The sequence below is a fragment of the Hyperolius riggenbachi genome, chromosome 8, assembly GCF_040937935.1.
Source record: "Hyperolius riggenbachi isolate aHypRig1 chromosome 8, aHypRig1.pri, whole genome shotgun sequence".
Lineage (NCBI taxonomy): Eukaryota > Metazoa > Chordata > Amphibia > Anura > Hyperoliidae > Hyperolius > Hyperolius riggenbachi.
The window spans coordinates 152661248-152675598 of NC_090653.1; the positions used below are offsets into that span (position 1 = coordinate 152661248).

Sequence of the window (14351 nt, forward strand, 5' to 3'; positions counted from 1 at the left end):
CTTCAAGCTTCGGGTTATTTTGCTGACCACGTGCTCATGCAACTCAGGCACTGCAGAGCGCGCAAAGTGGTAGCAGCTGGGAACCACGTAACGTGGGATGGCCACTGACATCATGCCCTTGAAGCTGTTTGTCTCCACCACTCGATATGGCAGCATTTCGCAGGCCAGAAGCTTGGCTATGCTGGCTGTTACTGCCACGGCCCGGGGGTCATTTGCTGGCAATTTCCTCTTGCGCTCAAACATCTCCGACACAGACAACTGAACCGTAGCGCTGCACACGGAAGGGCTGTTGGTTGTTGTGTTTGATGAACACTGGGAGACCTCAAGAGCACTACTCCGGAAAGTGACAGTGTCAGCGTCGTCTGATGTTTGTGAATGTTGTGAACCACGCAATGGCTGGGCTACTGCCGCTGCTGAGGCGGGTCTGGTGGTGAGTCTGGTGAACCCAAGGGAGGCAGTGTTGCTGGTACCCTGACCTGCCGCGTTTGCCCACAGAGTGGGATGTTTGGATAGCATGTGGCGGCTCATGCTGGTGGTGGAGAGGTTGTTAATACTTTTCCCCCTGCTCAGGCGAGTCTTGCACACCTTGCAAATCGCCATGGTAACATCCTCAGTGCAGTCTTCAAAGAAAGCCCAGACTTTGGAGCACCTGCCTCCTTGCTGGCGATTTCTGTTTCCTCCTCTTTTGCCTCTCACTCTAACTTCCACGCTTGTGGTGCCTGAAATTGCGCGCCGCCTACCTTGTGGCACAAGGCGAACTCGTGCAGCAGTGGGTTCTTCAACAGACTCATCTGTGCTGCTGCTACGACGGCGATGTTCTCGTTCACAAATAAAATCTGGGTCTCTGTCCACATTGTCCATACCCTCCTCTTCCATCTCCTCAAACTCGTCATATGTCATTGTGGGGGGCCGCCGCCGTGGAGTAGAGCTCCCCAGAACAACCTCTGCGCAGCTCACTCCAACGTCGTCTTCCAGATCTTGTCGGCCGACCTCCTGCAATTGCAACCCCTCCTGCCCAACTTGCTCTGGTATTTGGGTTTCCGAGTCCTCCTCGGACTCGCCTTGTATTTCAGTGCGCGGTGCATTTCCCACAGTTAATGGTTGTGAATCCGGGCACAACATTTCTGGCTGTTCCTCCATTGACCTTTCATAGGTGGAAGTTTGTTGGGCTGGGAATAGCTCCTGCGAATACCCCATTGTGTCCTGAGGTAATTCATAGGACTGGTTATCTGGCAGTTGTGTGCGTGGTGTCGCTGCCGGTTGTGTCAGCTTTGTGCCCACTGGCTCCTTGTAACTGGCTGAGGACTCGGACCTCGTGCGTGATGTGCTGGTGCTGCTTAACCCACTGCTGGACGCTTGAGAGGTCATCCAAGTAATTATCTGGTCCTGTTCTTTTGGATTTGTGAGGGTTGTTGTCCTGGACAACATGGGCGGTATTGAGTGGGTTTTCTTGGGTGCTCCCCTGTGGCCTGTACGTGAACCGTCAGGGGAAACACCTCTTCCCTTGCCCCTTCCTCTTTCACCGGATTTCTTCCTCATTTCACTTATCCTTACAGTACACGCTGACTGGCAGCAGTACAGTGGCAGTACAGAAATGCTATACAGTACCACTATTCCCAGCAGCAACACAGAGCACAATGCTATACAGTGGCGGGTGAGCGGTGTACTACTGTTCCCAGGCCCAGCAGACACAGAGTGGAAGTAAACACAATGCTATATAGTCTGGCTGAGCGGCGTACACAGAGTGGCAGTACACACAATGCTATATAGTCTGGCTAAGCCGTGTACACAGAGTGTCAGAAAACACAATGCTATATATAGCGTGGCTGAGCGAGGTGCACAGTGGCAGTACACACAATGCTATATTAGTCAGGCTAAGCCATGTACACAGAGTGTCAGAAAGCACAATGCTATATATAGCGTGGCTGAGCGAGGTGCACAGTGGCAGTACACACAATGCTTTATAGTCAGGCTGAGCCGTGTACACAGAGTGTCAGTAAACAATGGTATATAGTCTGGCTGAGCGGTGTACACAGAGTGTCAGTAAACAACGGTATATAGTCTGGCTGAGCGGTGTACACAGAGTGGCAGTAAACACAATGCTATATATAGCGTGGCTGAGCGAGGTGCACAGTGGCAGTACACACAATGCTATATAGTCAGGCTAAGCCGTGTACACAGAGTGTCAGAAAACACAATGCTATATATAGCGTGGCTGAGCGAGGTGCACAGTGGCAGTACACACAATGCTATATATAGCGTGGCTGAGCGAGGTGCACAGTGGCAGTACACACAATGCTATATTAGTCAGGCTAAGCCGTGTACACAGAGTGTCAGAAAACACAATGCTATATATATAGCGTGGCTGAGCGAGGTGCACAGTGGCAGTACACACAATGCTATATATATAGCGTGGCTGAGCGAGGTGCACAGTGGCAGTACACACAATGCTATATATAGCGTGGCTGAGCGAGGTGCACCGTGGCAGTACACACAATGCTATATATAGCGTGGCTGAGCGAGGTGCACAGTGGCAGTACACACAATGCTATATTAGTCAGGCTAAGCCGTGTACACAGAGTGTCAGAAAACACAATGCTATATATATAGCGTGGCTGAGCGAGGTGCACAGTGGCAGTACACACAATGCTATATATAGCGTGGCTGAGCGAGGTGCACAGTGGCAGTACACACAATGCTATATATAGCGTGGCTGAGCGAGGTGCACAGTGGCAGTACACACAATGCTATATATAGCGTGGCTGAGCGAGGTGCACAGTGGCAGTACACACAATGCTATATTAGTCAGGCTAAGCCGTGTACACAGAGTGTCAGAAAACACAATGCTATATATATAGCGTGGCTGAGCGAGGTGCACAGTGGCAGTACACACAATGCTATATATAGCGTGGCTGAGCGAGGTGCACAGTGGCAGTACACACAATGCTATATATAGCGTGGCTGAGCGAGGTGCACAGTGGCAGTACACACAATGCTATATATAGCGTGGCTGAGCGAGGTGCACAGTGGCAGTACACACAATGCTATATATAGCGTGGCTGAGCGAGGTGCACAGTGGCAGTACACACAATGCTATATATAGCGTGGCTGAGCGAGGTGCACAGTGGCAGTACACACAATGCTATATTAGTCAGGCTAAGCCGTGTACACAGAGTGTCAGAAAACACAATGCTATATATATAGCGTGGCTAAGCGAGGTGCACAGTGGCAGTACACACAATGCTATATATAGCGTGGCTGAGCGAGGTGCACAGTGGCAGTACACACAATGCTATATTAGTCAGGCTAAGCCGTGTACACAGAGTGTCAGAAAACACAATGCTATATATATAGCGTGGCTGAGCGAGGTACACAGTGGCAGTAAACAATGCTATATATAGTGTGGCTGAGCGAGCGGTGTACTACTGTTCCCAGCAGCGACACACAATGACTGGGGGGGACCCTGGCTAGCGTGGCTGGAGAGCGAACTACCCTGCCTGCCTACCCAAAGCTAAACCCACAGACAAATGGCGGAGATATGACGTGGTTCGGGTATTTATTTACCCGAACCACGTGACCGTTCGGCCAATCAGAGCGCGTTCGGGCCCGAACCACGTGACCCGTTCGGCCAATCACAGCGCTAGCCGAACGTTCGGGGAACGTTCGGCCATGCGCTCTTAGTTCGGCCATGTGGCCGAACGGTTTGGCCGAGCACCGTCAGGTGTTCGGCCGAACTCGAACATCACCCGAACAGGGTGATGTTCTGCAGAACCCGAACAGTGGCGAACACTGTTCGCCCAACACTACTGTAGACTGTAGAATGCTGTTTTTGGAAAAATATATGTTGATTATATGTATATATTTAGATTTCTCAGCAGGTAATATGGAAGACATTATCAGTACGTGTATACAGTGTGCTATGAGCCTTTGTTTACTTTAAAACCAGTTTGCTAAAATAATTTTATTCCCACAATGTCCAAAAGCTACAAAAAAGTCAAAAGCTGGGACAACATCAGTCATGAGTTACACATTACAAGAATACATCAGAGACATTTATTCTGGAAACATTTCAGACATCTTCTATAGCTGACTGTAATGCTACTTGATGATCATTACAAGGATTATAATGTTTGTCGTTCCCCGGCCAGATCCCACTGTTCTTATGGCTTGGGGGATGTTTGCATTCTGAGTTTGGCAAAATAACTAAAGCCTAAGGTCAGAGTATAAAAGGGCCAAATAAAATCAGTCCCAAACCTGATATCTCTAAGAAAACATTTCACAAATTCACCACTCTGCTTTGTCTAACCTCCGTGGGGTTGCTTGGCTTTAGGATTTACAGTTTAGCCTCTGATGGACCAAGGCACTGATGGTGAGAATTTGGCAGTTGAAAGGTAATCTTCCATGGCTACAAGCAAAGTATTTATTGCCTGTGTGTAAAGGAATCTTTCGTTTACCTTTCAAAGGGACCCTGAGCTGTCAATAAAAATGAAATTTGGACTTACACGGGGCTTCTTCCAGCCCCCCCAGCCCACGAGATCCCCCGGTGTCCCCCTGGTACCTTCCGTGGTCCTAGTGCCGGCTTCGGTAATCCAGCGACCTTGGCTGAAGTCGCCTGTGCGCACCCTCGCCTTGCACGCTGTGTGTCATCCTGTAATCGTCCTGTGCATGCATGGTTCTCTAAGACTGAACTGTGTACGCGCTGGACTCTTACGTGGGCCGGCGTAATGACGCGCAGTGGGTGATTGCTGGAGTCGGGACCATAACCTCAGAAGGTACCAGGAGGACGGCGGGGGGCTGGAGGAAGTCCTGGGTAAAACCAAATTTCATTTTTGTTGACAACTCAGGGTCCCTTTAAGCATATGTGGTAAAATATTAGTGATAAGCAAAACATTTTCCTAACAAACAAATTTCCACTGAGCCAGGAAGGAATTGCAATTAACCCAATCAAAACCACAAAGCTGAATACCTACCACAAAAAGATGATCGGGAGATACGCGGAGACAAAAGATGTAAAGAACAATTGTTCCATGATCCATCTTTTGCAATCACGTACTGTGGGAACAAACGACAATGTTTGCGGTAATTAGAGTAAACGTCCCCGAAACAAATGATTACTGTGTGTAATCAGATGTCATTTTACATTGTTTGTTGAACTTTCATTAAATGATGTTACACAATATTGTGCAAACGGTCGTTCATAGTTATTGATTCTAAGCAAAAATCTTCTGAAGGGTATGAGCCTTAACTTGCTGTTTACTTGGTTGGCAGCTGGTACATCAATCGGCAGCTAGAGATCTTGATTGACTAAAAGGGTCAGTGGAGAGTGGCATGATTTCGATTGATTCTTAATGTAGACATTCTGAACACGTGACTGGGGCCATATACTCACATATTCAGTCTACTCTGCATGAGTTCTTGTGACGTGCAGAGTTGTCCCTCTGCTGGTGTTACTGGAGACAGACCTTACTCTTTCCATATAGCAAAGCCGACCACATAGCACTAAAATCATCAACAAATGGCACAGGCAAGCTTTCTAACTGGGAAGGTGAGCTTTATAAAAAGCAACAGTATATCTATGGAAAAGGTTATCATGAAGATTGTGTTAGGAATTTGTGAGTAATACAAATTATCAAGTACATTAGTAAAAACTTACCAAATTTTCCCATAGGAGTTCCATGTGGTCAGAGTATTCTCTAATTACTCTGCTCTAACGTCATAATGTCAGTTACCATGGCTCACATCCAGAACACCCTCAAGCTTGGCAGTCTGCCTGCAGCTCTCAGAGCAAGTCTAGTTCATAATACATACAGCATAATACAACATCTAAGTGCTTCCTATGCCATGGAAGTGCAGAAGGCGTGTCTTTATACGCTCACAGCTCAAAATTGTTAACATACTGAACAAACAAGATGTGTTGTCATTTTCTCACTGATCAGTTCAAGAGAAAGTGGAATGTGCTACACATCACGGCAACCGTGTCACCTCATTTCTGTTACCACCAGTTGCTAATAGAACTATACTGTAGATTTTACTTGTTTTTTAAAGAGACTAGAACAAATTTGGTATGCTTGCTTTTCTGCTTTTTTAGAATTGAGCTGACCAGCTGACTTCATCCTCATGTATGTTCCCTCCAGAGCCTAAGTGGGACTAACGGTACTACCATATTAAAGTGTAAGAAATGGAGGAATGCCCACAATTATGCTTTAACCACTTAAGTACCAGCGGTCTCTGCCCCTTTAAGGACCAGAGACTGCTGTTACTAGAACGACGGAATCCTGGCGATTCGGCGCACATACCTGCCGCAACCACCGCACGCTGGGATCCTCAGGACATAGACTCTGCCGACAGTATGACGGCAGAGCCATGTGAACCGGTCAGGAGCCGCTTTCATTGGCTCCTGACCGTGTCTATCAATGTAAGCCAATGGGAGCAGCTTACATTGATAGACACGGCCAGGAGCCAATGAAATCGGCTCCTGACCAGCTCACATGGCTCTGCCGTCATAGAGACAGGCAGAGCCTGTAAGCTGCAGCGAGGAACGTTGGGTTTGAGCGGCGCGATTGGCGAGGAGCGATGGAAACGGCGAATGCGCACTGCGGACGGTGATTGAAATCTTCGTCCTGCCAGCCAGGAGCCCACCAAAACAGGACGTAGATTTCAATCACCTTGGTCCGAAAGTAGTTAAACTTAACGTAAACGTGAACGATTAAAAAAAGGTTTCATATTTATGTCAGTAGCAGAAAGCCTATGGATTCTCCAGACGCTTCCCCAATATCCACAATCCCTGCCAGCTGGGGCCCTCTTCCCCTTCGCAGCCGCACTCCCCTCCGTGTACAAGCGTGACCGCACCCTGCAGACGCCAAGTACAGCCCGCACCTGTGCAGTAGCATGGAGCTGCTCGTGCATGGAGAAAAAAACCCTTTGTGTATGAGTGCAGCTGCAAGCAGTCTTCTATATTAATGTTGAAGATTGTGATTGGGTACCTTTCAAACTCCACCTACAGTATGTTCATGAATAAGCAAACCCTCCAGTTTAGCGCAATAAATTGCTAGGATTAATGTCAAACTTTATTTCAGTCTGCATGCATTTATTTTGAGCACGGAACCAGTCAGTGACTTCTTCTTGGTCCTAACACAGTCTGGCAGGTTAGTAGTGTACATGCTGTTGCCAGTGCCTCAGTTAATGCAGGTGTGAAGGAACAGTGAATATTGGTACTAGCATGGTGTGTAATTTTCAACTTGCATTTATTTATCCAGCATGGTCTGTCTGTATTCTTATCAGTGGGTGCAGACTATATAAACTAGTTAAAGAGGGCCTTTTACTAGTTCACACTTTTAGGAGATGAGGAGGTTAAACTGTATTTATGTTAAATACAATGTATGGAATTTACTCCACCAGCAGAAAAATCCCAGAGAGGTAGATCACACAGCATCTGGGAAAACAGCCAGCGGAATAAATGACAAACCCCGTGAGACTCCCAAAAACTAATCCTATAAAATGTTTGTTATTGCAAATAAAAAGACACAATCTTTTTGATACCACGGGTGTGCTAACACAGATACAATCATCTTACTGTTCTCATTTGCCTAACGACAATTGGCGTAAAGTCCTGGGGCTGGCTTTTGCAGGAGATTGCGCGTGCATCACTGCTTGGTAGGCGAAGCTCGGAGACTGTTAGACGGCGAAACTGCCCTCTAATTGCCCTGTACAGAGCTGTGATCTAATGCTGTCCCCTCCAGAAGCAGGGAAGTGATCGGCTGTCATAGGCTGACACAGACGTTAACCCCTGGTTAACACAGGGGAGAGAGTGTTCATGAGCACAAGGCTGGCGATCATTGTCATGCTGATCGAGTTACAATAACACACTGGATGTTTTAAAAGGAGTGTGATGCTTGACAGTGGCGGACACAGGCAGCAGTGGGCCCCTGTGCAAAATATCAATTGTGGGCCCCCCTGACCTGCGGCGGCAAAAATGGGCGTGGCTATAATCTGCGGCGCAAACAATGGGTGTGGATAGAACCTGCGGCGCCTAGCGCCGCGGCAAAAAAATGGGCGTGGCAATGACCGGATAAGGGCAGAGCTAACTGTAATTTAAAGTGATCCCGGGGTGAGAGTGATATGGAGGCTGCCATATTTATTTCCTTTTAAACAATACTAGTTGCCTGGCGGCCCTGCTGATCTATTTGGCTGCAGTAATAAACTGAATTACACCAGCAACAAGCATGCAGCTTAATCTTCTCAGTTCTGACAATATTGTCAGAAACCCCTGACCTGCTGCATGCTTGTTCAGGGTCTATGGTTGAAAGAATTAGAGGCAGAGGACCAGAACGGCAACCAGGCAACTGGTATTGCTTAAAACGAGAGAAATATGGCAGCCTCAATATTATTCTCACCTCAGGTTCCCTTGAAAAGTGCAACGCAAAAGACAGTGGGCCCAAGTTTTGGTGACCCTTTCCCCAGAAAATTCACATAATTGTGCAGGTTTTCTCAAGAAAATACACATAATGTGAGCAGATTTGCCCAGAAAATACATTCAATCATGTCGGCAGATATGCCCAGAAAATACGTGCAATGATGTCGGCAGATATGCCCAGAAAATACGTGCAATGATGTCGGCAGATATGCCCAGAAAATACGTGCAATGATGTCAGCAGATATGCCCAGAAAATACGTGCAATGATGTCGGCAGATATGCCCAGAAAATACAATGATGTCGGCAGATATGCCCAGAAAATACGTGCAATAATGTCGGCAGATATGCCCAGAAAATACGTGCAATCATGTAGGCAGATATGCCCAGAAAATACGTGCAATCATGTCAGCAGATATGGCCAAAAAATACGTGCAATCATGTCGGCAGATATGCCCAGAAAATACGTGCAATCATGTCAGCAGATTTGCCCAGAAAATACGTGCAATCGTGTCGGCAGATTTGCCCAGAAAACACATGCAATCATGTAGCAAATTTGCCCAGAACATACATGCAATCATGTGGCAGACCTGCCCAGAACATACACACAATCATGTGGCAGACCTGCCCAGAACATACACCTGCTAAAATAAATAATAAAAAAAACCATTTACTCACCTGCAGCAGCAGACCTCCTGTCCCAGCCTCCATCCGGCGCGCAGCTCCCATATGTGGTTGGGTGGATAGGTAGCCTGGTGGGTAGGTAGGTAGGCAGCCGGGTGGGTAGGTAGGTAGCCCTTAGCCGGGTGGGTAAGTAGCCTGGTGGGTGGCTGTGTAGCCGGGTGGGTGGGTAGCCTGGTGGATGGCTGGGTAGGCGGGTGGGTAGGTAGCCTGGTGGGTGGGTAGGTGGGTGGTTAGGTAGCTGGGTGGGTGGGTAGCCTGGTGGGTCTTTAGGTAGGTAGCCTGGTGGGTAGGTAGCCGGGTGGGTAGGTAGGTAGGTAGCCTGGTGGGTGGGTAGGTAGCCGGGTTAGTGGTTAGGTAGCCGGGTAGGTAGCCGAGTGGGTGGTTAGGTAGCCGGGTAGGTAGCCGGGTGTGTGGTTAGGTAGCCGGGTAGGTAGCCGGGTGGGTGGTTAGGTAGCCGGGTGGGTGATTGGGTAGCCGGGTGGGTAGGTAGCCGGGTGGGTGGTTAGGTAGCCGGTTAGGTAGCCCGGGTGGGTGGTTAGGTAGCCAGGTGGGTGAGTAGGTAGCCGGGTGGGTGTGTAGGTATCCGGGTGGGTAGGTAGCCGGGTGGGTGGGTAGGTAGCCGGGTAGGTAGGTAGCCGGGTGGGTAGCTAGGTAGCCGGGTGGGTAGGTAGCCGGGTGGGTAGGTAGGTAGCCGGGTGGGTGTGTAGGTATCCGGGTGGGTAGGTAGCCGGGTGGGTGGGTAGGTAGCCGGCAGGGTGGTTAGGTAGCCAGGTAGGTAGCCAGGTGGGTGGTTAGGTAGCGGGGTAGGTAGCCGGGTGGGTGGGTAGGTAGCCGGGTAGGTAGCCGGGTAGGTGTGTAGGTATCCAGGTGGGTAGGTAGCCGGGTGGGTGGGTAGGTAGCCGGGTAGGTAGGTAGCCGCCAGGGTGGTTAGGTAGCCGGGTGGGTAGCTAGGTAGCCGGGTGGGTAGGTAGGTAGGTATCCGGGTGGGTAGGTAGCCGGGTGGGTGGGTAGGTAGCCGGCAGGGTGGTTAGGTAGCCGGGTAGGTAGCCGGGTGGGTGGTTAGGTAGCGGGGTAGGTAGCGGGGTAGGTAGCCGGGTGGGTAAGGTAGCCGGGTGGGTGGTTAGGTAGCCGGGTGGGTAGGTAGGTAGCCGGGTGGGTGGGTAGGTAGGTAGCCTGGTGGGTGTGTAGGTATCCGGGTGGGTAGGTAGCCGGGTGGGTGGTAAGGTAGCCGGGTGGGTAGGTAGGTAGCCGGGTGGGTGGTTAGGTAGCCGGTGGGTAGGTAGGTAGCCGGGTGGGTGTGTAGGTAGCCGGGTGGGTGTGTAGGTATCCGGGTGGGTGGGTAGGTAGCCGGGTGGGTGGGTAGGTAGCCGGCAGGGTGGTTAGGTAGCCGGGTAGGTAGCCGAGGGGGTGGTTAGGTAGCGGGGTAGGTAGCCGGGTGGGTGGTTAGGTAGCCGGGTGGGTGGGTAGGTAGGTAGCCGGGTGGGTGGTTAGGTAGCCAGGTGGGTAGGTAGGTAGCCGGGTGGGTGTGTAGGTATCCATTAGGTAGCCGGCAGGGTGGTTAGGTAGCCGGGTGGGTAAGGTAGCCGGGTGGGTGGGTAAGGTAGCCGGGTGGGTAGCTATCCGGGTGGGGGGCCCGACTCCTATCCTCCCTCACTCACCTCGGGGGCCCCCTCCCGGTATGCGCGGCGGCCGGCGGGAGAGCAGAAAATACAGGAAGTCTCCGGCCGGGGCTGCAGGCAGCAGACGCTAGAGGCAGCTGCTGCTTGGTCTCCGATATGTCTCCAAGTTGCCCCGGCCGGAGACTTCCTGTATTTTCCGCTCTCCCGACACATGAGGGGATGGGGGGGCCCGAGGTGAGGGGGGAGGACAGGAGTCGGGGCCCCCCAGGTTAAAAAAAATAAAAGGTAAAATAAAAAAAAAACCTGCAATACTTATGGGCCCCTGAAGCAGCGGAACTTCAGGGGCCCTCGTGCGGCGGCACGGCCTGCACGGCCGTATGTCCGCCACTGATGCTTGAAATAATTGTTCTTCCTCTGTTAACCATGTTTACTGGCAAAGAAATGTGCAGTCATCATTGCATTGTGTAAAAAGGGATTCACAGGTAAGGTTATTGCTGCTATTAACCTCTTGAGGACTGCAGTGCTAAACCCCCCTAGTGACCACGCAATTTTTAGTAAAATAGCCCACTGCAGCTTTAAGGTTAAGCTACAGGGCCGCACAACACAGCACACAAGTGATTCCCCCCCCCCCTTTTCTCCCCACCAACAGTGCTCTCTGTTGGTGGGGTCTGATCGCTCCTCCCATGCTTATTTTTTTAAAATAAATATTGTTGTTTCTATTGTTATTAAAAAAAAAGTTTCTTTAAATATAAACCCTCCCTCCCTCCCTCCCCACAGCCAGCCAATTATGGCGATCGGCTGTCATAGGCTTCTGCCTATGATAGCCGATCGCTCTCTTGTCCCCCAGGGGGACAGCCGTGTCACACGGCTGTCCCCAGTGCAGCGCTGCTGCTGATCGCAGCGCTGCACCATGTAAATATACGGCGATCACGCCGTCTAACAGTCTCCCGAGCGGCAATAGCCGCCTGCGCGCGATCTCCTGCAAAACAGAGCCCCAGGACTTTACGCCAATCGGCGTTAGGTGGTCCTGGGGCTGCCGCAGTGGCCACGCCCATCGGCATGACGCGGTCGGCAATAGTTTAAGATTGCACCTAAATCGACCATTTATTGGTTCATCAAGAGCCTCAAAGAGACAGGTTCAGTTGTTATAAAGAAGGCTTCAGGGCATCCAAGAAACTCCAGCAAGTGCCAGGACCATCTCTTAAAGATCATTTAACTGCAATATTGGGCTGCCACCAATGCAGAGCTTGCTCAGGAATGGCAGTTCAGTTCTTCGCCAATAACAGTTTGGTGAAGAACAATGCCATAAAGCCAAAGTGATAACTAAGTGGCTTGGGGAACAACACATTGAAATTATGGATCCATCGGCAGGAAACCACCCAGATCTTAATCCAATTGAGAACTAGTGGTCAATCCTCAAGAGGTGGGGGGACAAACAATAACCCACAAATTCTGACAAACTCCAAGCATTGATTATGTAAGAACGGGTTGCCATCAGTCATGATTTAGCTTAGAAGTTGATTGACAGCATGTCGGGATGAATTGCAGAGGTCCTGAAAAACAAGAGCTAGCACTTCACAAATTTACTTTTTGCATAAACTTGATGTAATTGGCAATAAAATCCTTGGAAACATATGAAATGCTTGTAATTATACTTCAATTCACCACAGAAACCTGACGAAAAGATATAGAAACAGTGAAGCAGCAAACTTTGTGAAAACCAGTATTTGTGCCATTCTCAAAACTTTTGGCCAGGACTGTAATTATGGTTAATGGTAAACTCAAACTTTTTTAGTTTCCCGCAGCAATGCAGTCGCTAGACTTCACAATCCAGACTCTCAGTGGGACTTGGCATATAGTCCCTCCTTATTCATTGAAAATATATTATTTAGTATTATCTTAACTTCATTTGCTTTTCTCTCCACAGAATGAAAGCAGTCAGCAAAAGCAAGGAGTCCGTGCTGAGTGACAATGATAGAAACCTTGCCAAGTACCAACCATCTACCCAGATTGAAGAAGATCCTTTGGACTTCACACTTGAAGATCTTGTCCTTATGCCAATGGATATGACCCTTGAGTGTCACAGCCCACCACCAGATTATAACTCAGTCATCCATTATTCAGCTCCTCCAGTGTAGCAACAACCTAAATACTGCTGGAACAACTAACAGCTTTCTAATATAGATATGTAAAATGTCTTTTAAATATTACTGTGACTGCCTGTAGCAGTTCTGAAGAAATGGATATAAATAATTGCACGTATAGTGAGACTGAAAGGAAAAACAAAACAAAACTTGTAAGGGATCTTTGAAAAGCCTATTTCCCAAAGATATTAGCCCCAATATGAACTTCTGACTATTTATATTTATAAAAGCACAAGATTTTAGATTGAATGCTGTTACTAACATGAAGATGTATGTATGTCTTTTACAATTTTATACAGATACTTTTAACTACAGCTTTTGTCACAGTTCACACGAGTTATCAGGGCCAAAGAAATGAGTTGAATATTCTGGAAGTTAGTCAGTACACCAGATACAAGCAGCTGCAGAAGTATTCTTAAGCAAATCAACAATACGATGTGTATTTGAGACTGAACAATAGTGTAACAAGTAACGGGTGTGCTAGAAACTGCAACCAAAACTTGTTATTTTTGAGTTTTGCAGAAAAAAAATGTAGCAGGTGGAAAAAGCCAAGTTGGGAACTGGTGTCTATAGCTGAAAGCTGTCTGAGCCAAAGCATTTCTTTCACACACTGTATTTTTATAACATAAGGAATGATAAAGCATCGTGAGCATTGTAAGAAAAAAAAGTGGATGGTGGTAACCTAAGTTTTATACATGTGTGTAACTGCCAGCCTCCTCCTTATTGAATTTAGGCCACAAGCTGACTGAACTCTCCAACAAATAACTAACAGATGTGCTTGGTTACAGAATGGACAGTACATTCACTGCTCTGTCTAATGATGACTGATCAGTGCCTAAAGGGCTGTACTCCTCCTGCGTTCCACCACCCTGGCCAGAAATAACCCTGTATATGACAGTATGGTCTCCCTAACAAATTGATGGTTGGTTATACAGTGTGTGTACAGCTCTAGAATGCCTTTTAAATAGATAAATATGTAATGACAGGATCTGGATCCAAAATAAAAATGTCCTTGAACTAATGTAATGTCCTGAAGTAGATACCAGTCCTAGGAACCGCTTCTTAACCTCCTTAGCGGTAACCCCGTGTGTGACACGGGGTAAGCCGCCGGAGGGTTCCGCTCAGGCCCTGCTGGGCCGATTTTAATAATTTTTTTTTTGCTGGACGCAGCTAGCACTTTGCTAGCTGCGCCAGCACCCCGATCGCCACCGCCGCGCGCCCGATCACCGCAATCCGGGCGCGCTATCCGGGATTTCCTGATCGCCTATCGCTGGAGGCGATCGGCGGGGCTGGGGGGATGCCGCTGAGCAGCGGCTATCATGTAGCGAGCCCTGGGCTCGCTACATGATTTTAAAAAAAAAAAAAACTGCTGCGCTGCCCCCTGGCGGTATTTTTCATACCGCCAAGGGGGTTAAAGGACTTCCGAGGCGAGGGGGCTTAAACAAATTTTACTCACCTGGGGCTTCTTACAGCCCATAGCAGCCGTCTTGTGCC

The 14351-nt window shown here is 48.8% G+C and overlaps 1 protein-coding gene across 3 annotated transcripts in view; it reads left to right on the plus strand.

The window, feature by feature from the left end:
- LOC137527130 (vascular endothelial growth factor receptor kdr-like) overlaps positions 1-14061 on the plus strand; it is a 318768-nt gene extending 304707 nt beyond the window's left edge. For all 3 annotated transcript variants that reach the window (XM_068247550.1, XM_068247553.1, XM_068247551.1), the window contains one exon: positions 12641-14061. In XM_068247550.1, the coding sequence (XP_068103651.1) occupies positions 12641-12851 (211 nt within the window). In that variant the 3' untranslated portion in view covers positions 12852-14061. The remainder of the gene's footprint in view (positions 1-12640) is intronic.
- The last annotated feature ends 290 nt before the right edge of the window (positions 14062-14351 follow it).